Source organism: Athene noctua, chromosome 9, assembly GCF_965140245.1.
Source record: "Athene noctua chromosome 9, bAthNoc1.hap1.1, whole genome shotgun sequence".
In the NCBI taxonomy this organism is placed as follows: domain Eukaryota; kingdom Metazoa; phylum Chordata; class Aves; order Strigiformes; family Strigidae; genus Athene; species Athene noctua.
The window spans coordinates 23027463-23053752 of NC_134045.1; the positions used below are offsets into that span (position 1 = coordinate 23027463).

A 26290-nucleotide genomic window follows, 5' to 3' on the forward strand; every position below is an offset into this window, starting at 1 on the left:
TTGTGGAAGCTCAGAACCAAATGCAGTTCTGGAATGCAACCAATTTTATTCTATTATATTTTAAAACACATGTAGGTCTTATCCTTCTTCCATAAGACTTAATGATAAAGCTGCCATAAATCTCACTGAGAGATTATTTAAAGATTCTGAAGTTTTTTATCTGAACTAAAATTCATCCTGGCACAGAATGCCAAGAAAACACCGATTTACCTCTTGCCCCTAAAACATTTTTATGAGCGTTTGAATGGTAGATGAGTTGTGTGAAGACATTTTTAATTGAATTAGCTTCTTTTTATGATCTAGGATGCTAACTGTCCTTTATCCATTAAAAAAATGTCCACTAAATTTTGTAGATTGAGTGATAAGCCATCATATGCATTGACATATAATTTTTTTTGTTCAAGTTGTTTCTGTTCTGGTTCCAGCCTGAAAGTATTCCGATATAGAGAAAACTATGCCAGTCCTATGCATTAATCTCCAGAGACTGATGGAGTTATGTGGAAACTTGTGACGGAGGTGCAGGGAACATAGAAAGGGAGCCATTTGGAAAAGGTTTAAATTTAAAATTCATTGTAGTAAATGAGGATATAAGTGAGAAAGCAACAGGCTAAGCATGATTTAGTAGAACGTTAAGCAAGATCATAAAGGATAAGTAGATGTCTCTTAGGATATGTAATATCTTCCATTTATAAAGCGGCTTTCATCCTGTAAGATCCTTAAAGTGTAACTATTAAGTATACAGAGAAAGAATATGTGTGTGCATGTCTATAGACATACGTCTGTAAAAAGAGGTATTTGCATAGATATCTTTAGTGTTGATAATTATTTCATATTACATTTTCACATCGGGATAGGAACAGAGTAATTTTTAAAAGATTTGGGAAAAGTACGTGATGCTTTCTATACATAATGAAAATTGCCATGACATCCTTAATGTCCTCAAATGCGTAATGAACAAATGATGTTAGAGAAACCGGAAGAACCAGTGAGACTTCTGGTACAGAAGGAAAATTGTCCGTTTCTTCCACAGTTGTTCTCATCTGGCATGCAGGAATGATGCAGTCAGTGTATGACAACTACCTCGGTTTCACCAGTGATACCTCAGATTTATTAAGGAACAGAGACAATTCCAAGAGGAGATCAAACTAAGTTGTGTTCAAAACTAAATTCAGGGCTCTTCTTTGTGTCAGAGACACAAAATATTGCTGGTGTTTTCCCACTGTAAGCTTTTCCATCAGCTTCCAGAAACAGGATGGATTTGAGAGTGAGTCATAATAGGAGAAATTATTCACATGAAAAGATGATTTCCTGAGTAAGAGTTTAGTCATTTCTCTCCATCAGACACATCAATAATCATTCCTAATGATTGCCCCAGTAGTTCCATGCTGGTTTTCACAAACCTGAAGGAACATCTATTATGGTTATTATAGTAACACCTATCTCAGCACACATCTTAAGCATTTAATGCAGCATCACAAGATAAAAATCTACATTTGTCCTCCCCTAAGAATTGATTCTGCCGCTGTAAGGGCAGATGGCTCCTTCTGGACCTAAAATTCCTTCTTTGTTGATCATCACAATTCTGTTGCTTTTAAACGTATTCTTCTGCATCTTATTTTACAGCTAGTTTTCTTAAGGACCTAGAATAACTCAGCGAGTTGAAGAAATTATCCATGTAAGAATAACAGAGTTAAAGCTTAATATAACTTGGTATCTCCATAACAAACAACTCTGTTAATGGTTACAGTCATATTGGAGTTATTAATCATCCCGCTCCTTACTTCTTATTTCACCACCAAATCAAACCAAATAAACCTTGCATTAAGCAGTTGATCCATCTTATAAAAAATAATTTTACTAGTTGTTTACCTATCTCCCCTTCTTACTGAGAGGGCACTGGGAACAGAGATTACACAGGAAGAGAGTGGAGGGGCAGCAGGTCCATTTGAACTGGCCAGTAGTCCTGCTGTGTACAGTAATTGGCTGCTGCTAATACTTTTGATACCACTAAAATTCCTCAGTGCCCTTCATTACTATGGAAAAGATAGATTCTTGTTCAAGGTAACTGGCAAACAGATGTACGAGTAGGAAAAGGAGAGATTGAATTTGGTTCTAGTTTCTTAACAACCTTGCTATGACTGTAGTCTGGTGCGTAGCAGTAAAAAAGAATCTTCCTGGTTAGTAAGAATAAAATATTTTTAGTAATTGTTCTGGTAAGTGGTTTGATTCAAGTTCTAGCACCACAAAGTCATTTAGTCAGCAACTGTTCAAACTACCGTGAACAGATACACTTTAATTTGCCTGCAAGTCAGCAAAAACACCCTTGTGGTTCATGGTGTTCAATACTTGTTGAACCGTTTGGCATATGTTTGAACTCAGCAGGAAATTATCTTGAAATCATTTTGTCTTTTTTTTTTTTTTTTTTCCTTATCTCTAGAATAACCTTGTGGCTTTGTGATAAATGAATCATGGACCTAGTGTTTGCAGCTCTTTAAGATAATGAAGAGACTATAATACTTTTAAAATGAGATCTAGCTCTTGGTATACCAGCCTTCTTGTAGACTAAATTGTATGATCTTAGTACAATACTGTAGCTTATACTGCTTAAAAGGGTCCTGGTTTGTATCATCAATCAGAAAAGGGTTAAACACCGAACTTTATTTAAAGTACATTTGTCTCTATAATGGTATTAATGACACTGGGGAACTACTAAATATTTTATGTGGCCAAGTACCCTTTTCTACAGTTGATGCTGAGGTAGTATGGATGAACTGTTTGGTTTCGTTTTTTAAATGGTCTCTGCCAAAAATGTTTGACATGACGTGTGTATTCACAAATGGAAACTTGAAGTCTTTTTTTGTGCGTGTGAACTGGTCTTCAGATTACTCATACCTCATGTGAGTATAAATGACAGGATTTTCTGGGGCTTGAAGGACTTTGCTAATAAGAAACAACAGAGTTAAGCATTTTCATTCTGTCCTAATGCCCAACATCTTTTCAGAGTTACTAGAACAAAGGCAAATTATATTCATCAGATGAACATTTATACACTTTGCAGACTCAATTGTTAAAATCTAAATGCTATTAAAAAATAATAAATACTTTTTTTTTTTTTTTAGTTTTTAGATTCCATTTGATGCTGTATGTTAACACGTTGAATGTTGTGTAGTGGTTTTTTGCTCTTTGGCTTTTTTACAGTATTGAACACTTGTGCTGTTTATCCTGCAATCACCTGGAAGAAAGGTGACAGTACAAGTTTTTTAAAATCTGGAAGACTGGACAAAACTTTCATTCACAGATATTGACGTAGAAATTTTTTGTATAAGGATTTCAAGGGTGTGATCCTGTGAAGCACTGGCGTATCCTAGGAGATGCTGAAGACTTTATACATGCACTGACATCAGTACACATCACTATCACCTGCCTTTTTTGACCTCCCAAAAAAAGAAATGCTAGTAGGAAATCTGTTCGTGTTTCCACTACGAATAGTTTAAAAGGCTATATCAAAATTCAGAGAGTTTCCTTCAAGCACAGCAGTGTGGTGATAAAATAGCATGTCAGCTCCTATGAAATAGGGCCCTTGAGTGCTCTCATGAGGCATATAATTTTGATTTGGATATTGTTGAACTCACTAACAAAAATTCTGGTAAACTCAAAATTCCTGATTGGCTGACAAATACTACACTTTGCAGTTTCTTCTCTGCAGAGGAAGAATATTCTCATACCAGTGACTTTTTATCTTTTCCCTTAAGATGAAATAAAAAGTCAGCCACTTCTGTTTGATAGAAAATTCATGACTGCTGAAAGACTGTGTCGGTAGACAAAACCCCTGGCGGGACCAGGTGTACTGAGTCATTGTGCTCCAGCATGGCAGCATCTGGCAAGAAGAATATTCAGACTAGATCTTCTGTTCTTATTGCTGTTCTTGCTGCAAACTGTAAACTCATACCTTAGATTAAGATGATCATTACACTAGTATTCTGTATTTGATTTGGTGTGCATTAATCCCACTAGCCTTTTGCAGCAGAATTGCCTGCTAGAAATAAAAACACTTAGACTGAATTCTTGATTTAGGAAATGAGAATTTGATTATTTGTTTTGGTACTGGCTCAGTCAACAGTCATTTTTTCAGTTATAAACTCATTCATTTACTGCCATTAATTATATCAAAAACTGAGCGTCCATACTGAGAGGTTCATTGGAACTGTTCACATATATTTAATTTCCAGCTATGTCCGTAGAAACATTACTAAGGTATTAGTGTGGGATATCTTGCAAGAGAGACTTTAAAAGCCATTCCTTTCAATGCATACATTGTAGTTTTGTGTTGAGCACATTAATATAAAGGTATGTATGGGTTGGGTTTTTTAATGGAAAAGAGGAACAGCACATGACAAATTTTCAACAAAGTCACGTTTCTGCTGCTTAATTAAAATCATAATCTTAAAATTGCTACGATTGTTTGTTCTCTCTGCTCTGTTTCAGTCATGCCTTTAGTTTGATCCTGAGCCATTTTTATTTGTTTGCCTCCTCTCTTTTTCAACAGAGGTGAAATTGTTTTAGTAGCAGTACAAGGGAAAAATGGTAAACTCCTTTGTGTGGTCAACTTAATGCGATGCAAAGTTCTACCCATTTCCCGTCCTTTTTGGTTATTCTATGGCCATGTGTATTAGTGAAGGGGGGAAGATTTCTCCCACCTATGTCAAAAGAACTACAGATAGTTCAAACTATGTGTCCTTATCGCTTATGCAGGGCAGGTTAACTAACTTTCTGACTTTACTCTGTGCCACTGTATTGTGTTGTCCTTAGGTGGTTCACCCTCTTCCCCCACTCCCAACAACCATCTTTTTGGGGCTGATATGGTCATTCAAGTCAGAAAAGTCTGTCATGCTTCATATTGGCCCTCAAATTAGGGAATTAAGATGGATGTAAGAGGAGGGGATGTTAAAAGTTCAGTTTAAAGATTAAAAGTCAAATTTGGGAAAGATTTGGCTCTGAATTTGGCTCACATCTATAACGCTCAAACTCATTACTGACAAAGTTACATGTATATGTGAGGTAAGGCTTGAAGCTTTAACTTACAGGGTTGATTTTAGGCATGATTATTCACAAAACCATGTAATTAATCTGTCAGATGAAAACATAGAAAGCAGTACACCAAATGCAATCTCCATTAAGTCAACAGAAGTCGTTCCACCGACTTTAATGAGCTTTGAATCTACTCATAAATCTGCTACGAGGAGTGTCCAAATCAAAATTTATTTGAGGGTGACCTTGATGTTAATTGTTAGTGCCTCTATGTTGTTTAATTGCCAGGAAAACTGAATGTATTAGTGGGACTATCATATGGTATAGTCTTTTCTATTGGATTCTATTAGCATCAAGTTGATATATATAATGATAATTATGCCTAATGTTAGTGGGCAGGCACGGTATGCCAGTTTTATTTTGTGTCTGTGAAACGGGAAGAAAAAAAATTCTTCAGTTATTTTTAATGTCATTTGTGCCTTCAGTTGAATCCCTGCAAAATTAGTGCTCTTTATCAAAAGTAGCTCTTTGGAGAATCTCAGAAGTTTCTTATTCAGTGACTTTTAATCCCCGATTTTGTGTACTGACTATAATTTAAAATTATATCTTAAATTTGTAAATATCGTGTCAGATTCTGTTCAGTCCTATGATGTTTTATAAATTAACATCTGGCAAAACAGTTCAGTCCTCTGTATCCCAAATGGAAATGTTTCCTGCTTTAATATGTCATATTTAATTCAATTAGAGGAAAATAATGGAAAATATATTAGAAATATAAAAGGGAAAGAGTTCCTTTAAGATTTGTCTACTAAACAGAAAAGTAGCTCGTTTACTTGAGGGACATAATTACTGTATCTGGTAGTAATGTGAAAATATGGAGTAGTTAGAGGGTTTGGGGGAAGTTATTTTGGTTGTGTTTAATAGCTTTCCCAATTCCTTGTCACTGCTGGTAATTATTGTGTCTTTTCTTTTAGCTGGTTCTCAGTGCATTAGGCCGTGTTTAGGATCATTTTATTAATTGAAATTGTGTTTCAGAACAACTTTGAATTACATAAGGGACTTGATGAAGACTCAGTCTTTAAAACTATAAAATGAGAAAATAAGATGAGGGTAATCAATTTTGACTCTTGACAACGTGAAGATAGGACTTTGTTTTCCATTGTAAGGGCATGTGTCTGGGAGAATCAAGGGAGAGAGCAAAAACGTTCTGCACTCGCATTGCTTCTCCTTCATTTTACTGTAATAATATAGAAGCACTGACAAAGATTGTGGCTTTTGAGACATTGTTCATACATGTAGTAAAAGATAGCATCTGCCCAGAGAGCTCCCAGACAAAACAGAGGTTGGACAAAAGGAAAAGCTGTTATAATACTGACAATTTCATTTATACCTCTCTGCTTCAGATTTCTGTGTGTAAAATGAAGGTACTCAGTAAGTATATTAAAGGTAAGGTGTTCTGAAACAGGGTAATAGGGACCGTTTACCTTTTGCTGGCAGAGACCTCGCAATTTTGAAATTAAGGATGTTTCGTTTGGGTGTTTGATTTAATTTTATCCCAAGACATCTACTTGGTGGGTTACATCTGAAGTCAACTTCAGGGGGTGCATGCAGTGGCATCTTGGAGGTCTTGATGTGGCCTGCAGTTTCCCAGGTAGAGCTCGTTGGCTTTGACTGTTTCTCTCTAGGAAGGTAATAAACAATTCAGTGTATATCAGGACACACAAACAGATCTTTGCCTCATTTCCAGCAAATATCTTCTGACCTTTGACACCCCATTACTATCATTTCACATGTTCATGAAGACTAATTTCAATCCCTTCTGATAACATGTGTGAAATGTATTTTCGAAAAGTATGTCTGTGGATTTGTGGTGTAATGCTGAGTTATGTGGAAGTCTCTCTCTATCACTCTGTATGGATGTGCTACACAGCTTTTGTGTGAAAGAATGAGTATGAATTATATATTCTTAAATTCTTCTCCTATATATTAAGCTTAATATCATTTTTAAAAATACCTGAAGATATAAATAGGATTTAGAAGATTTTCTTTAACTTTTATCATGTTTTAACTTTTATCATGGGATCACAACTAGGTTAATTCACTATAGTAATTCTCTTATAAAAGAAATGGCATACTTAGCGTGTTTTCCACCAGAAAGTTTCTTTTTAATTTTCATTATTTCATATCTGACACTGTTCTAAATGAGAACATGACTTAACGGTTGATATTGATTTGCATGTCATTTTTTCATTTCACTTGCCTATTCAAAAGGAATCGGTGCTGACAAGTTAATGAACTCCAGCTACAAATACATAGATAAACCAAGGGATAGGTTTAGTACCTGCCTTGTTCTAATTATGAAAGGTTTTCCTTAGGTGACTCTTTCATGTTCACTACAGGGAAACTGGGATGCTCTGTTCTTATAGTAACTGTCAACAAACCATACTCTCTGGAGAAGTGACATAATAGGGGGCTATTTATAGAAACCTTTTAGTAAGTCTAAATTCACTTACCCCAGTATATAGTAGTCTTTAATAAATATATGTGGAATACAATTACTTAAAATGAAAGTACACTGAGCCCTATGGCCCTACATTTAGTAAGGCTTCATAAAACTATGCTGCATTATATCTTTTATTTTTAAATTATTTTCTTGTATAAATGAATAGCTTTGGACAGTAGTAGTGGAAATCAGGACTGTAGAACTATCTCTCAGCAGATTTCTCACTAAACTTTTTTGTAAATATTTTGCCCCTGATATACTGTCAATGAATATCTCTATCTAAATTTTTCTATTTTTTTTTCTTTTTTTTTTTTTTTCATATATATATGATCTAATTTCTGTTGTTATTTAACACAGGTAAGTTGGCGAATCTGAGGCAGCTGATCTTTTGGCTAGTATCTTCTGCTGCTGGCAGTTATGATCTGGGCAAATCTGGTTCAACATCAGAAAAAAGCTGAAAATCCTAGGGTCTGTTTCTTAGTTGTACGTGAATAAGATTTTTGTCTGTACAACCTGCAGCTGCTTCCAGAGAACAACTGCAAAACAGGGTAAAATTGAGCTCTATATTAACCGATGCCAATCTACAGGGTGTCCAACCCTGAAGTACTTGTTGCGCTTGTAAAGGATGAGTAGGTTGTGGTAGTCTTCTGTCGTGCAGATTTGCTAGAAGGTAATTCTCCACCACCAGGGAATTTTCTGCTAGGCACTTTCTGCATTACCAGCAGTGATGCAGATAGTTAATCTGATCAGGGAATTTAGCCACCAAAGTCACTTGTGGACTTTCGGAATTAAGGACTTGCTTTCCAAATGTTTGCACGGGTTACAAGACCATACATAAATGGAGTGATGGAAGAATGAGAAGTTGTATATATTAGCTAGCTTGTGAAGTAAATTTCTGTGGTGACCTTAAAAGGCAGGGAACAGTGTGTTTCATACTTTCCGTCATAACTGCTCTTTTCAGAAGAACAGGGTGGAGATGTTTGTGGCGTGCTGCCCTGAATTCTGTATGCACTGCCAGGCGTTGCTCTAGCAATGGGAATAAACTGTTGCCTCTGAGGAATACACTAATGGTATTTGGCCAACCAGACCACTGGCATAAACAAAATTTTAAAACTGTTTTTTGGTTTTGTTTTTTTTTTTTTTGAGTTATGCCTGCACAGTATTAGAAGCCTGTTCTGCTTCCCTGTTGTGCTGATGATGTTGACAGGCAAAGTCAAGGTGCACCGGTTTGTTGACTTTAACAGGAGCTCACATTTTTCCAGGAGGAAGGAGCCAGATGTGCAGCAGAATAAAATACTGGTTTCTGCCTTCTACCTCACAACAAAAAGAACTCAAAACACAAGTAAGGAGCACCAGCAACAATAATATTATTTACTGAGGATGCCAGGATGAGAGGTTGAAAAGGGTGTGTTTTAAATTTTTTCCCCAAATTCTTATCCCAGTCTTGCAACTGGATATGCATGGGGATAAGTCTGATGCAGGTTTCAGTTCTTTGTCTTTTTAGTACTGTTCATATTTTCCTGACATGACAGGTGAAATAATAAAAAGATTGATCTTTATTTCAAGATTAAAGTTTCAAAAGCTGAAGATTTGAACTTTACTTAAATCTTTTGAAGAGGTTTGAAAAGCTATTATGTAATCATATCTTTCATTTCAGCTATAGTTGGAAACAATACTATCAACATAGCGTAAAAATACTGTTTTTATCATGTTTCTATTTGTATTGCAAGAGTAAATATCTCTCAGGACTTCACACCTAAATTTGCAGGCTCGAGAAGTTTGTGATTATTCAAGATAAGCTTCAGACAAGCCTATAAACCCCCTGCTATTTGTTTTGTGTAAATGCAGACCTCTGCGTGTTTTTGAAGTGTAGCCATATCTGACTTGAGCAGTGGGGTCACTTAAAGTTTTTGCTGTTTTTAAAGGTAGTGTCAGTCTATTTCTTGTATTTTCTTAGAAAGTTTAAATGTATTTGTGGCCTAAGTACAAAGATTTAGTAACACAGAACTAATATATATCTCTTCATTATTTAATGCAAAAATTAAAATACTTGTGACTCAGAGAAAAAGAAAGGGGAGGGGAAAAAAATGACCTGTCTGAGAGTGACCTGGTTGTAATCTCTGTATCTGTAATAAATAAATAGTCTGAAACTGCAGCCTTCAACTGCAGTGTCATGTGGATCCAATGCCTTGACGAGGCACATGTCTCCTTTAGACATGGGTGAGACATCACTGAGATGCCTGCCTGCTGCTGCTGCTTCATTACCCACAAATTCAGATCAGCAGCTTTAATCTGAGCTCTTCCCTGTCCTTAACTGCTGTAAAGATTCTTAATAGCGTTGATAAAGTGTGTTTTCATTCTGTCTTCTGGAAATCTTGCTTTAGAAGTACATGCCAGAGTTTTGAGGTCTACCTTAGTGGCTCTTCACGCTGGTTTTGCAGCTACAGCAGGGTGACTTTGAATAATTTCCCTGCCAGGGAATGCCTGTCACCTCTAGGAGGTGGAAATAAATGGAAACAATGTTGACAGAATGAAAAAAGAACAAGGGGAAGGAATCCTGTTTGTACAAACTTTCTTGGACAGAAACTGGGAAGACAGGTAAAGAACAGAGAAGAGTTGGAGAACAATAATGAGGTAGAAGTTCTGCTTCTAGAAGAGCACTGAAACGGAAAAAAAAAAAAGCGGGGAGAAAATTAGGTAGATGGGAAATCGGAGCTTAGAAAAAAAATAAAGAAGAACAATATATTAAAAAAAAAATCTGTATCTATTCTTACAGGTTTCCTCAAATTGTTCATGCCCCTCCCTCTGCTTTAGTTTCTCTCTGCAGCCTGTAGCATGAGTGTCATAAAACTTCGCTAAGATTATAATGCAATACCTTGGCACCAATCTCTCTTGTTTATGTGTCCATTAGTTCAAAGCCACAGACAGGCAATTTATTGGGTATGAAAAATGTCACCTATGGCACCCTCATTTACATCTGAAAATTGATTTTTGTCACACTGGGATTTTAGGACAACCTTTTTTGGCAGCCAACATTGCCACAAAGCGTAATAAAAATAATTATGTGACCACAAAAGCAGGTAAGGTTCACTGTAAATTTTAAGTCTCCACAGAGCTGTAGTTGGCAAGGCATTATTGATGAGATTGTGAAAGAGTTACCTGTGGTAATCCTTCTTGATGATTTAATATTGACACCTAAACTTAAAACATAACTTGTGATTGCTAGCTAAGTGTGTAACAACGCAATTGGTACTTGATTACGTTTTGTCAAACATTCCAGCATGAGAGCAGGATATTAGACATGTCAGTTAAACAGCTGATGAACTATTAATTAAGATTTTTAAAGTGATAATTATTGAGCTATGGAATGTTTTTTAAGAAAGTGTACCAATAAACCACCTTTTGATCATCAGTTAAAACATGTCACCTACTCAGCAGTTTCGCAAGTGCTAATTCATTTTCCACTTGCTGATGTATTTGGCTCTTGAAGTCTACAGGTTTTTGTCTCTTCACTGGCGAGATGGTTAATGTACATGGGAAGATGTCATTGCCCATTGTGATACTGAAAAATCCTATTAATTATCAGTGTTAAGTTGCTCAAACACTTTCATTAGTTATTTTGGCAAAACAATTCCCTAGGGTGAGATATATTTATATAATAAATTTCTCTAAAACTGAATCAACCATAAATGGATTATGCAAACTTGTTTCCTTTCTTGTAGATAAATTGTTTTACAGCAGTGTTCATTATGAGAAAGTTCTTTGCCCACTGTAGTACTTCATCAGCACAGAATAATCTACAGCTTCAGTTTCAGTGGTAAAAAGACACCATTCTTTAATATGAATGCAGCTTTTAATCTTAGCTCAGGATGTTGGTTCTTTTTCTTTTCTTTTCTTTTCTTTTTTTTTCCCGGCCTTATTTAAAAAACAGGCAAAGAATGGCAGTTTATAAGCTTATATTCCTTAAACCAAATTTCTGTATGCAGCTATGAAGGGAGCAACATACTATTGAAAATGGATGAGTATGATCTGAGATGCATGTTAGAGAAAGGAGGGAGGAAAAAAAGTGATTCTCTGGTATTGAAGAAATGTGTAAGTTTTTATACAAACATTGAAAGTATGCAGTGGAGAAATTTGGGTTTATTGAAGAGCTTTTGCAAAAATCAAAATTCATAGTTTTGTTTTCTAATCAAATTCATATTCAGTGTTTCAATACTTCATTAAGAACACTTTGGAATTTGACTGAATGCTGAGAGAATTGCTCAGTGTGACACTACTACTGGCTGGTTTTGTGGAATGCCAGTACTAGGATTTCTGAGCTCGGCTGCTAAACACTAAGCAAGGACTGTGCATACCTATTTCACGTTCACTCAGTGCTATTTCTGCTGGCAGAAGGATTTGATCTTCATGGTGGGTTAGTCATAGTCCGCCCCAAACCAAACCTGTTTTAAATCACGGGTGGCACAAGCATTGTGCACTGATGTCAGGCTCCAGCTGCTAGGCACACTTGTTGTCATTTGGGACCCACTGGCATTAGTTTCTACCAGAGCTGGTGACTTGAAAGGGAGTACCAGGAAAGTCAGAGACTTTACCTAATTAGTAGTGGCATGAGATGTATCACTGCTGGCTATCACGTGTCACTAAAAATAAGACCCAATATCTTTATAAGCCAATGCGGCATTACAATTCAGCAAAACCTTAGATATCTTTTCTTCCTTGCCAATGGTTTTATTGTCCATCAGTCCTTGCAGCCTGCATTGAAATATTTACTGGGAAATAAAAATTTAAAATTACAGTTGCTTTCTAAGTTTCTCGTCAAAGTTTTAGCAGTATTTCTTCCTTCAGGGTTTGTTTGGTTTGGTCTTCGTGACTTTGGCTATATTTTGAATGTAGACTTTGTAGAAGTAGGCTGGTTCACAGTCTGAGAGTGTGCTCAGTAACATAGTTTTACCATATTTGGTTCTATTCAACTGAAAGAAACAGCTTCTGCTAATATAATCCTATATTTAGTTTTGAACCATGATTTTTCTATTATAAATCATTGCATCTAATAGAGAAGAAAAATCATTACTATCAGTAGAGAAGCACTTAGGCAAATGCAAGCAGTTCTTTTACAAAGTTAAAAGAAGAAAAAAGGTGTGAGTTTCAATGTTCCTCATATTGATAACACAGCAGAAAAAAAAGATTCTCCTGTATTTCTATACAATCTCCAATGAAATACTAGCGAATACTTTTTCAACCTCACTGAATTAGACTTGGCTGTTACTATCAGGATGAACAAGACTACTTGCTTGTCTTTCTTTGATGGCTCAAAACTCTGAGAAAAGCAATAATAGTAATAATAATTTACTTAAATCTCCATGACTTTTTTTTTGTGATCTAACTACTTATCATTTAATCTATGAAATTACTCATCCCTGGAAAAGAACCCATAATTTCTATGTAGGTAACTAGTAAATTGTACAGGTTTAATTTCACCCCCCAGCAAGACTACTCCAGACTTCCATCCTGTTCTTTATCATCTTCATGTTTCTGTGAATGATCTTTTCAGCCAGATAAACTCCCTGAGCAGTGCTCTCCACTGATTCCATGCAATTACTTTATTTTTAATGCTTCTTTTACTTGTTTTTGCAATTTATGCCACTAGTTCTCCAAGTGGCTCAGGCAGTATTTCTCCTGTCAAGTCATACAGATCACAGAGATAACCTTTTGTTTTCATCTTGTGCTGTAAATGTAATAAATCAAATCCTTGCCAAAAGCAAGTTTTGAATTTTATATCATGAAATTTGCATTTCATGCCCTGTTGCTTACTCACATAAGCCATCCAATCTGAAAAGAAAAATAATATCACATGACTCGTGTAACTAATACAGACAAATGTTTCTAAGCAACTGCCTGAGCCATCTGAAGATCAAAAATTACTCATCTGAGAAACTTGCGTATAATGGTAGATAATGTATTTGTTCACAGATTTCAAGGTCTGTTAATGGACAGTTTGTAAACTGAAACAGGGCCCAAAATATATCAAATTATGAATGCTGCAATTTATTAACCTATCTCTATGAGATAAGCTCAGCAAAATAAAGCTATTTTAAACTAAGAAACTGATACTGTGCTTTACTCCACTCTGAAATGGTCAGCCAATAGCAACCAGAACCTTAAGTAGGTACTTTGGTATTGTTGCAGTGCTACATTCAGATACCAAAGAGATTGATGCAAAGAAAGTTGAATAACACAGAGTAGAATTAATTTTCTTACATTCCTTGGAAGTTCTGAACTTCATAGAAGCAACATGCTGTGCATAATCTGATATACACAATGGGTATTTGGTCACATTTTGAAGCAGAACATTTGTACTTGGCATGTGTGACTAGAACTGAAGAACTCATTTTACGAATTCATAATGCCATTTAAATACAGTCCAGTCGAGATTTTTCTGGGGCTAGCTGCATGATGGATTATTATGAGGAGTAGAGAGATTTTGCTGATTTAGCTCAAGCTGTGAGAACTCAGGTTTTTAATTCTAGAATTCTCCTGTTTAAATTCCAATGTGTCAGTAAAGGCAGCAGACATTACAGGTCTGACTTTAATGACTTCAGTGACTTTGGGAGCAAGATAATGCATAAAGATAAAAATAAAATTTAGATAACAACTGAACAAATATGAAATACGAACAAAAAAGTAAAGTGGAACCTGAGGGGTGGGTAATATTCTGTTTTGGTCGCAGCTCATGTTTTTGAATGCATTCAAATGCGTCACTTCTTTCTCAGAGAGACGCTGGATTAGCAATCAAGAGACCTGAGTACAGGTTTTAGATCTGTGGGGTGTAAGTACTAAACTACTGTGGTTCACCGGAAAGTCTCTGGAAGCAATTATTAGAACACTACTGACTGTATCTCCTCTATCCCCTGTGAACGCTTTGACCTCTGCACTATGTATCCCAGTTCAGCCACTCCACTGTAGTCAGTAAGGACCTATGGAGTGCTCCAACCCTGCTCTGATTTTTGAGAATATTATTTCTTAATAATCTTGGATGCTGCTTCCCACTGACCAGAAACCCAGAGTAGGTAGCCCATGGCCAATGCTACAAAAACAAGGCAGTAGGAGTAGCAGTGGAGTTGCCAAACAGATGGCATGCAGGCTGCGAGTAAGGTTGGATCTGTCTTCTGTTGGCCAGGAAACTTGAATAAAACCTGTTTACTTGGTGTTTGTGTAGGTGTTGACTGTTCTCATCCCATGGAGACACTCAGTTAAGAGTCAACAGGTGTGAAATAGGGAATATAAATATTTCTGTGCTTCTATGGCTGCAGGTTGTTAGGGCAAAATGCTCAGATCCAAACATATGAATTTTACTGATACACAGTATTGAAGTATCAATGTCACAATTTATGTATTGTAAAGCTGTAATCAACTTTAGTTTCAGGAGTTATAAGCTAGAAAAAAACCCTTCAAACCAGTGTAAACTATAACTCCTGCCATTTTAGGCTCTTTTTCCTGAAGTATGTGGCAATTAATATTGTTAGCAGCTTGATGTTACTACTCATGAATCATTGATCTCTTCCACTCTAGCAATTAATAGGCTCCTGATTCCTGACAGGTACACTCTGAATTTCCTGAATTAGATTTAATTGCCAGCATGTGATTAAGGAGAAATGTGAGAATCCACCGAGATCTCCAAGCCAATGACTGGCTCTCCATCTTGCATGTTTCACTTTGGAAACGTTCTGCAAAAAAGTTGAGCTTTGATTTCCCACCCCAAAATAGATATGGCAAAACCAAAACAATGTCGCTATTTCTATCTGGCATATTTCACAAGTTCTACAGAAGTTGGATCTGGATGTAAAATATGAGAGAATGACTGGGTTTTTTAAGTGTCTTTGTATTCATACTTTTAAAAAAGTTGCTTTATTGCATGTGAATTTTTAGATACCTTTCATCCAAGTCAGAACTTCACCTGTGTAACTCCCTTCTTCAGAAATATTATGTGGGTTTTTGAGCCTGTCCAGACAAATAAAAGGTTTAGAACTAAGGGACATTGTTCTGTGAATTTAATTGGGTCACTATTGTGGGAACAAATAGCACAGGGCATGTTCAGGTCTTGTATTTTCATCTTTGACAAATGCAGTCCAAGTCTAGTACCACTCAGGTAATAATAAGAAGCTGTCCACAAGACACTACAACACTGGCTATTTATTTGTATCACAGAATAGAATTAAGCTTCTGGTATCAGACAGTTACTGTCTATTAATTTATTTGTACTGAAGAGTAAAAATACAGCCCAAGTTGTGAAGTGGATTAATACACTATGATTTCAGCTCTTTGGACTCAGTTAATGCCTGTTAGTTAATTTGTTCGGAGTAGCTGGACCAAGTGGTGAAGTGGATTAATGCACTAACATTTCAGCTTTTTCGACCAAATTTCAAATCTAGGTTGGTGAATGAGGAGTTCTGCTGCAGCCTAGATCTAAGTGGGCATTTTGTCTTCATCAGAGACTACCACTTCATTTGTCAGTCTGGCAGCTCCTCTACGGGAAAGCACAAGAATGCCAGCTCTGTAGAGCACCATGCATAGTCAAGTGTAATAGAAAGCATCCAGTTTTTTGTGGTGCAGATCTGTGATCTAAGCATAACTCATTCCTGCTTTGCAGTCTCGGGTAACATTTATTTTTCTAGGAGTCGATGCAGCTCTGCTCTAATGGAAAAGAGGAAGGAAGCGGTGCAGGCGCATTCCATTATGTGCAAGGGTGTACCAGTACTAATGGAAAGAAAAAGTATTGAAACTTCCTCCTAGTTAAACCATCCTTGATTACTGCAACAAGAACCAGGCTTCTCACACTCTTAATAAAAAGGGTCTTGTTTTTCAGGATGATGTAACTGACAACTTTTTTGCAAGACCCATGACCCAGTCTCTTATATGTCATCTGTGCTGTGCAAAGACTATGATTCAGCTGGGTGTGTGACTGCACATGCACGGTGCAGGTTGCCAAAATGTGCAGGTTAGGGTTGTAGGACACACAGTCAGTGTCTGCATTGTGATTTTTTTCTGAGTCTTGTGAAATCTCAGGCTAAAGGCTGAATTTCTCATTCCCCCCGCTGAGGATTTTATGACATGGGGAAAATAAGACATTTTTCTTGACAGTCAGGATTAGTGATATATTGTGAGAGAAGGAAGAGATAATGTCTAATGTGTGTATCTGGCCAATGTGACATGAATTAATTCTAATTTTAAATAAAGGCCTGCTTTTATTTAAAGTGAGAAACAATGATTTGGAAACTTTGGAATATGTGGGTCTTGGTAGCTTAGCAAGGGGCTTATCTTTCTGCTGTCCTACTTGAATTGCTCTTTACACCGTGCACACTGAGTTTAAAATGCCACTGTTGTGACTTGACAGAATGCGTATGTTCCTTGAATTGGCTTGGGTGGCTGGGCATTGGGAAAATGGCAAGGGAGAGGAGAACAGGAGAGATTCTGGGTGTGTTATGGTGGGATTTCACCAGGTTTAGGCTGATCTAGGGTATGTGCAAATCTATCTGCTGCAGTACTTCATGCATTTCACCTCCGCTTACAGTGAGAGAGTCTGGGGTTAAAATATGGCAGTAGGAGGAATTGCTGTTACTTCTCTTGCCTTGAATGAGTTGAAAGACCTGTACCAGAAGTGTTCCCAAAGCTACCAGGATTTCAGAAATTTTGACACTGGCTGTGCTTTTGGTGGGAGCATGGAACTAGTTATCTGATAAAGATGGGCGAAATAGAGAAGAAGCTTTGGAGTGTTAATGCCAAGACAGATGTTGCTCAAAAAGAAGCATAAGAATATGAAAAAGGTAGTTCTGGAAACAAAAATGCAGACTTGAGTTTGGGTAGCGTTGTATCATCAATTCAAGAGAAATTCAAAATTAATGTTAAGGAATGAATGCTGACTAAAGAAAAACCAAGACCTGCAGAATTGCACTGACACCTGGAGCAAGAGAAACTGAGGTGTTATTTGGGAATGCAGGAGGTGAACAGGAAGAACAGAAGGATTGTGCACAGTTTAGAAAAGGATAGCATGGTAAATAATGTTTAGAATTAGATGAGGGGTTGTTTTGGTGAGGGAATGGAGGTAATGAAGAAATTGAAGGACAACAAGGAATATGTGGCAATAAAGCTTTAAAAGACTTAGGACTGAGGTTTTAATTGTAATCACTTGGAGCCTTGGAAGGGGTAGGAAGAAGTGTGTGTTATGCATCCATTTAGACATGGGCCTGGGACTGCAGCCACTAGATTTATTAAACAGTATAGGTGACTTTAACAATACAGTATTATTGCTTTAGGGTATCGTGAAATTGCTTTTGTGCAGCGTTGTTATAATGCAATGAATTCCATTGCACTTGAGCTATCCAGAACACGGGTATAAAATGTGTTACTTTATTCCATATACTTATAGCTGGCTGCCCTGCAGCAAGACATAGAAAGCTGGTTTTCCAAGGTGGGACAACTTCTGCTATGAATAGGATTTATTTTACATAAGAAATAAATTTTCTTTATTAGAAATTGTTCTTATATCCCAGAAGTGAAACATGGAACAGCTTATTCATGGCTCCTTTTGTTATTCCGTATTTGGAGCTGTCAGTTGTCTGCTACTGATCCACAGATTTTGTGGCTTTATATAGATTACTGCCCCCCCCAAAAGGGTTCATCTTTGATTCATTTATCATGCTCTAGAATTGACATATGTGTTCTTTCTCCTCCTTACTCTGGAAATCAGGGTGTTTTCAACATGTGTGAAGCTTGCTGGGGGTTAAAGAGAAGCTCTCACATTTTGAATTCCTCCAATATTAGTGAAGAAAGGAGTCCACTCAGTGGACTCAGTAGGAGTATTAAGAGTAAGAAGTTAAGGCTTTGTGTCCATGCTGTGCAATGAATTTTCCACGTAGCTTTTGTGAAGTCTCAAAAAGATCAAATTTGTGGAAGTTTTTAATTGCTTCAGAACTCTGCTACGTGTCTAGTACGGTTTTCAATAGTAGTTTGGTATCTAACCCAATGGGAGATGCTTTCATTAAAAGAAAAAAAAGAAAATGAAAAAAAACCCCACCTGTTTTCAAGGTAAATTTTTATTACAGGACACTTTTGTTAAGGTTTGTATGCCTTGGCAGTTGCCACCAGCAAATGTGTTCCTTATTTACTCGACGTTTACTTAAGGTGCTGAAGATTTTGGGACATCTTTAACAATTTTGAATTTTTTTCTGGCATGCTGTAAAAGCAGTCTGGTTTTGTTTGCTTTGCAACTAGTGTAAACACAGTAGAGATGGGGAGAATGTTATTTTTAATGGTGGTAAGTGATGTGCTGTTACTGTATCCTGGTGAAGACAGAGGCATAAGGTCAGCTGTTGCTTTCTTCCTTAAGCCTGTATTTGCAGTGCTGTTTGACAGATGCAGTCAGAGCATAGCTGGTTGTTTGTGTATAAGGGATACCTCGTTATATTTAATGAGCAGTGTGGAACCAATATGAAATTTCCTGAAGGAGGGGGTAATTCACATATGGGTTAAAATGAAAATAACACTCACTAAATGCTGACAAGAAAAGTCTGAAATGTTAATTTAAGAAAGAGAAAAGGCGCTTGGTTGTAAATTCTGTCCTATTCTCAGAGCAGGTAACTCCTATGGTTAATGTGTATAAAAGGCAAATTAATGGCATTTAGTCCATTATTATCTTAGAAAGACTTTTCCCTGACACAGAAGGAGGAAGGTATGAAGATAAGTAAATTTTATACTTGAATAGAAACAGGACTTCTCCATCTCAAAAGATAGTGCAGAGGTTCAGGGCAATAATGGAATGTGTCATTTCACAAAGCAAAAGTTCAGTTTTGTCTCCATGATAGTTGTCATTTTGTACATATACATTATAGACATACTTTTGAATAAATTAGTATTAAAATAGTTATGATTTACATGTGACAAAATGATTTGAAGAATAACATTTTTCCTGATATGTTCTTGACTCCTCTAAAGATAAAAGGAACCTTCATCCTATAGAAATACATAAAGCACAGCTAGATGAATGGCACATGCAGCCTGAGATTACCAAGTGTCTATGAAATTAATGGGTATATCAGTTAGGCAGTGTAAGGATCTGCCTCTCTATTTATGTATCAATTATAATAGTAGAAACACCCAGTGCAATTAAATCAAGTTCCACCAGCCATTTCCATTACCCAGTTGTTATATCTGATCCTGCTTCACAAGCCTGGAAGCTTATGTGCTCTGACATACCCGATTCCCCTTAGCATACTAGATTTTAGCTGCATTTCTTCTTCTAAAGTATACGATGCGATTTTTTTAGGGTGACATTTACAGGCACTGAGGACAGACTACTTTTGAGCAGTTGTTTGTGTGTATGCCATTGATCTTTACAATTCTTAACTTTATTCTTTGAGTTAATAATTTGCTTAGACAGTTGTTCTTTAACTTACAAGTTAAAGTTCCAGCACGTTTCTTAGATTTTCATATTATTAACTACATGAGAAAACATTTTTCCATTTTTACACATTTTAGAAATCATTAACGATTAATACTGCCGATAATAGTATTCTGATGATAGAAATAACATGCATAAACCAACTATCACAACACAATTGTGAAATTTCAGCTGAGAATTATATAAAAATTATTTCTTAAATTAATCTGCATATAGTTTTAGTTTTTCAGTCTTGTGTAGTGATGTTATTTTGTAGGAAGACTGATATATCACTGAATACCACATCCCATTAGCTATTTCAGAGGAATTTATCTTGAAGCAATTATCTAATTAATTTTTTTTTTTTTTTTGTATTTGGGACTGACCCCATTTTATACCATCAAGTTTAGTACATAAAATCAACTAAATGACAAGAAACTCAACCTCTTTTCTGGTCACCATAGTGGATTACAGATTGCCACTCCAGTGATGCTTCCAACCCTTATCCTGACAAATCGATATCTGTATTCAGCCACCTTACTCCTATGACAAGTTCTAATGAAATTTTCTTTGCCAAGAATAATGGTGGCTGCTACTGGATAGTGACTAGGCCATTCATTCAAATATTCAACTACTGCAATCACCCAAAACCCTCTGGTAAAAGAGAGAAAACCAAAAGAGAGTGGAGAGTTTGCAAGGAATCTAGGGAAATCTCAGGTTGTGTAGCATCATCGTTTGGGCAGACTGACATCGTTCAATAAAAGCCTAACCTAAATGCTGGACACATGAGAAGGCTTTGTTTGTTACCTGCTTAATGTGAAGAGGGAATCAAGATTTCTTGCCAGTGAATCAGCATATTGAGTGCTGAACTATTGGTGTACTGATCCCGAGTCTAGAAAGGGAATTTAATGAAGTCAGAAATAAGATATAAAAGCTGGTTATGAAATGGTGGACATTGAAATGATAGTTGGATTCTGATCAGATAATCCACTGTCCATGAAAATAGCAGCTGAAACATAGTTGTCACAGATGTGATATTGCAGTTAAATAGTAAAAATAAAGAAACTTGGTAGGATTTCTCTCCTACCAGTTTGTTTGTTTAAAAAATTCAGTCACAAAAACAGAATTTTTATTTTCTGGTGCACTTTTCTTAGGAAGGCATATATTTATTATTATATATATATATTTTAAAAAACAAATTTTTCTCTCTGGACAAACCTTAGGTTTCTGTTTGTTGCACAGAGCAGTAGCCATGGTAATCATAGCTACTCGCTCTCTGGGTGCTGGTTGAACACCACCCATCTGGGACATGCCATTCTAATCTCTCCAGACTCCTGGCACATAAATACTGTCTGGAGTGATGGCTGCTACAAAGACCTGGTAGGTACTATAGTCTTTGATCAGCTGGTGCCAGCAAAGATCATGGAAAACTCCTGTGGGTTTCATTTGCGTCAAGGGGCAAAAGAAAACTCCTGTTATAATGCTAGCCTGATATTGTAAGAAAATGTGAAGCAAAATTGCCAACTCTATCTGCAATAATTTCATATTCCTTGTGAGCTTCTTTTTCAAGAAATTAAGTAACTAAATTCAGTAAAAATGATATATTCAATATATCCACCCATGACTAAGAATCTTTCCAGTGTTTTAACTGTTGAATCAGGTGCTATGTACACATATAATTTAATATTCCTTGGCTTCTGTCTTACATACTAGTTGGGGATCAAACCTTCAGATGCAGCTGCTTGGCATTAAGCAAAATGTTCCTTCTTTTTCCCTATTCTTTACAAATGGGGAAATCATTATGATAACCACAAACAGCGGTGAATTATTAAATGTGTTGGTGAAGTACTCTTGACCTTTTCTTCCTTTCTGTTTACCTGCATTCCATAGTGATACTTTTGGCTATTCATTTAATCAGTCATATTGCTGTTAGACACCAGGGGATGATGAGCAAAATCATCATGAAGAAATCACTATTTAAAAACCAGCAGTGAGATTTGAAGAATGAACAGTGTGAAATAAACTTGGAGAAGTGCTTACATTTCTGTGTCCAATCTGCAGCTATCTTCTCCATGCAACAGACTAATTGTGCTTGGAAACACAAACAAACAAATAATGCTATTTTTCCTTTTTGGTTCCAAAGTTCTGCTTGGAAATCTGGACTTAAATGCCTTAAGTCTCACCACCCTGTTGCTTTCCTTTAGAACTTCACTTCTTTGTATTAATGACTGCAGTGTTGACTCATTCAATATAATTTAGATTTTTCTTCCATTTGTGGACCTTCAGGGAAAGTGTAAGGATAACCTGTCATGAGAAAGTGATGAATAATTGCTTATGAGTCTATGGCTAGAAAAATTGGGAGATCTAGATATTGAACAATCTGAAAATTGTTTTTGCTCCTCAAACTAACATAGAAAGAAATATGAAAAATTCAAGGTCAGGCTGGCGGGGGCTCTGAGCAGCCTCATCTAGTTGAATTTGTCCCTGCTCTCATTGCAGGGGGGTTGGACTAGGCAACCTTTAAAGATCTCTTCCAACACAAGCCATTCTATGATACAGAGATGTTAATCTGAACTGCTGTGTTACTCGTTTCCAGAGAGCATGCATCTGGGAGTTCTTCCTTACATGTTCATGAGTGGAAGGGTAACCACAAAGGTAGGCTTTAGCATGAATGAAAATTGTGACCAGTTGAGCACTGCTACTGCTGAGCTAGAGAACCGATATTTCTTTTCAGACACGCTGGTAGTCACTTTTGCTCTCCTTAGAAACATCACAGATGCACGTCAGCCAAACTAGCTCTGAGGAGTGGATTGGGAGCAGCCCTGCGGAGAAGGATTTGGGGGTATGAGTGGACGGAAGAACTGACTGTGAGCCAGCAATGGGCGCTTACAGCCCAGAAAGCCAACCGTGTGCTGGGCTGCACCCAGAGCAGGGTGGGCAGCAGGGCGGGGGGGGGATTCTCCCCCTCTACTCCGCTCTCATGACACCCGCCCTGCAGTGCTGGGTCCAGCTCTGGGGCACCAACAGCAGAAGGACGCGGACCTGCTCAAAATTACTGCTCTTTGCATTTGCCGTTGGACAGTATTCAGCTCTTTCTTTTTTGTTCGACAATTCAAATGTTTTTATCTTGAACTTTCTCATGAATTTTTATTAAGGAAAATTCTTTTGGGAGAGGAGTTGAAAGACAAAAAAAGGGACCCAAGCGGCCTGCAGACTGAAAGATTAGAGAGACATGGCAAAACCTTTAGGAGAGGTGGGAACTCTGTTTCAGGGTATGCCTCAAAAAGTTATGAAAATTGGCAAAATTGTGAAAGGATTGTCTGAATGGTTCCCACTGCTCTTTGACTTTATCGTGACTAAAGCTAGCTGTTGAAGGCTTGAGTTTCTCTTGGTGCTGTTTGTTGTCAAATTTGAAAAGTGATGCTAAAGCTAGTAGAGGTAGAGCAGTGTTCTGGTGATGATAGACTCATGGGATGGGAGACCCCTCCGCAGACAGCAGCGGGGGCAGCCTGTGGAGTTCTTGACTGATGGATATCCAGATTGTGCCACTAAGAAAACTCATTCAGCTTTGCAATGCTATAAAAATACACCCTAGGGATGGAGCTCTCCTTATGTAATAAAGTAGCAGCTATTAAAACAACAATGTGGATTCCAGAACTAAGAAACGGGTTTTTGGAGTTTATGCATTAAGAGAGTAGAGCAAAGTGTTACCTGTAGGATGTAACTACCTGATTGGAATTAGACATTTATCTCAACCTGTGATTTCTTTTGTAAAGCTGTCATGACAGCCTGAATGAATAGTATTGATCAAAATCTCTTTCAGTTTCACAGTTCTTAACACAGTGCAAATTTGTGCATTGGGGGGTGGGGGTGGTTGGTTTTGGTTGTTTTTTTGTTGTTGTTTTTTTCCCAAAAAGGGATCAAGGGGAAAGCTTTGGGAGATGGGGAGCGACTGGGTTTGATCTTGTTAGTACCTGTGCTTGGAAAAGAGAGTTGCAGAGATCATAGGAGGAACCAAAAGGAAGAGGGTGATCTCTGGGAAACTGCACCTCATGCAGAGAGAGGACCGAGAGAATCAGAGAGCAGAAGAGGAGTCAAGGCAAAGGTGTGACAGTTTTCTAGGGGCCAGAGGCCACTGTGAAAAGTTTGCTCTATCTCATAAAGTACTGAATTGCCTGAAGCTCAGATGGAACTTAATACTCCAGAAATGCAGCAGGAAAAGGAAAGCTTGTGTATAAACCACTTGTAATTTTTTTTTTTTTTTTTTTTTCCCTGATACAGTAGCATGGAGTTTTCTCTAAAAAAAACCCCCCACAAACCAACAAACCAAAAAAAAAAAAACCAACCCTAAAAAACCTCCCAAAACACTTAACACAAAAAATCCTCTACCAGCTTACATTCTAAATTGCATTTTGGCGTCTGTTTTTATTTTTAAGTTATAAGGTTTTGGTGTTTATTGAGAGTTCATTAGCTAGAGATAGTCTCAGCAAATTCACCTGTAAATTCTGTTTGATTAAAATCCTGGAAGGAGAAGCTATCGAGCATAGATGTGACTCGAGATGTGAAAATTATGTAAGACATTTGAAGTGTCATATAAATATTTGAGGTAAGCCAGACCTTGTTTAAGATTTCCGATTAGTCAGGTTAGAATGGTAGACACAATTGCTTATGTTTAACAGCAGTCTACAGGAATACAAAGTGAATATGGCCTGTCTACTGTCACTGTAGTAAGTGCAGTAACTTGACAGATTTCAATAAATAGTGTGGTATGTTATCACTAATTGCTGGAAAACATATAACACCAAACAAACATACAATACAATCTGGTAGTTCATGTTAATTTTGCCTAAAGATGCAGGGAATTGAAATAACAACTGAATATTATTTTGAAAGTCTGTAATTGGTCTTTTTCAGGAAATCTTTAAGATAGAAGGCAACCTTGGAATTCCAAGACAAAAAAGAGCTATATTGGCAACTCCGATATTAATTCCTGAAAATCAAAGACCACCGTTCCCCAGATCTGTTGGCAAGGTAAGTCAACAAAGAGCTGGATCAAATTTTGATATTAAGTAATTGATTTATTTCTCTTAATTTTGTAATGCCCATCATGTTGGTAGTACTCTCAGATAAAATGAAGAAACATAAATCTGAACAGAGATGATGTATGCTGTTGTATTCATGGCAGACTTTTAACAGCATACGTTCTGCTAAAAAGCATGAGTCAGAAACTTCTGTTTTCATGAAACTACTATTTTGAGCAGAGGTTGCTTCCTACCTGTGTATCTTTATGTTAGACTGGGGCTGAAATCTAGGCCAGGAATGTTATGAAGAATATCCTACTGCATAGTGTGGATTGTCTTGTTTCTGTTCTCAAGACCTAGGAGGAACTCATGAGGAATTGCATGTGAAAATGTCTTTTGTTCATTCCTTCATTAATTTCTAGTGTCCGAAGACAATAAGTCATGCAGACGTTTTCAGTTTTGTTTTTTATTGTTTGCAAAGGTCTGACAAAGAAGTGGAAAGTTTTTCTTGTGTCTGCAGGCAACCAGGTAGACAACAGCTCTAACAGCCACTTTTCCAGAACTTCAGATATACACTTTGTATATACAAAAATAATTAAAACTAAAACACCAATAATCATTCAGAGGGACATTTAGGCATCAGAAGTTGTAACTGCATGAGTAGATTTTGCATGTTGGCAGTTTTGAAACAGGGACTCTTATGCATCGCTCCGACTTTAGTAAGTGTGTTAATGACATGATGGCCTGTACAACTGTGGACTCTATTCCTAATTCCCACCGGTACGATTGCTGGAGCTAAATGCACAGCTCGAGGGAAGAATTTTACTCTACGATCGATGTGTAATTTAGCCAGCTCCCACCTAATCAGTTACTTCAATAATTAGGAAAGTTTGTTTTGCTATCAGTAAAAAGAAAGAATAATCTATAAAGATTTAATTTTCTCCTCTTTCCCTGTCAGTATTTTATACTGATCTCATAAATTCCAGTAAGTTTTTCTATCTATCTGAAGCTTTTCCAACATGTCCTAAAATTTCTAAAGCTGTTTCTGAATTCTTACCTTCGCATTTCACTGTTTAAGAGTTAACAACTACAGTAAATATTTTTAGTTAATGTTAGTGATAAATAGTTAAATCTTCTGTTGTGCAGTTTTAAAGCAGTGAGAGAATGAAAAAGGTTTCTTATACACAAATCTGTAGGTTTTGGGTTTTTTTGTTATTGATTAATTTCTCCCTGCTCCCTTCCACCCTTACTCTTGTGAAAGCTGATTTTTTGGATCTGAGGTAGTCTGAGTTGCTCTCTAGAAGT

The 26290-nt window shown here is 36.9% G+C and overlaps 1 protein-coding gene across 2 annotated transcripts in view; it reads left to right on the forward strand.

Moving 5' to 3' along the window:
- CDH13 (cadherin 13) overlaps window positions 1-26290 on the forward strand; it is a 515595-nt gene that overhangs the window by 182007 nt on the left and 307298 nt on the right. For both annotated transcript variants that reach the window (XM_074912996.1, XM_074912995.1), the window contains exon 4: window positions 24879-24995. In XM_074912996.1, coding sequence (XP_074769097.1) covers window positions 24879-24995 — 117 coding nt within the window. The remainder of the gene's footprint in view (window positions 1-24878; window positions 24996-26290) is intronic.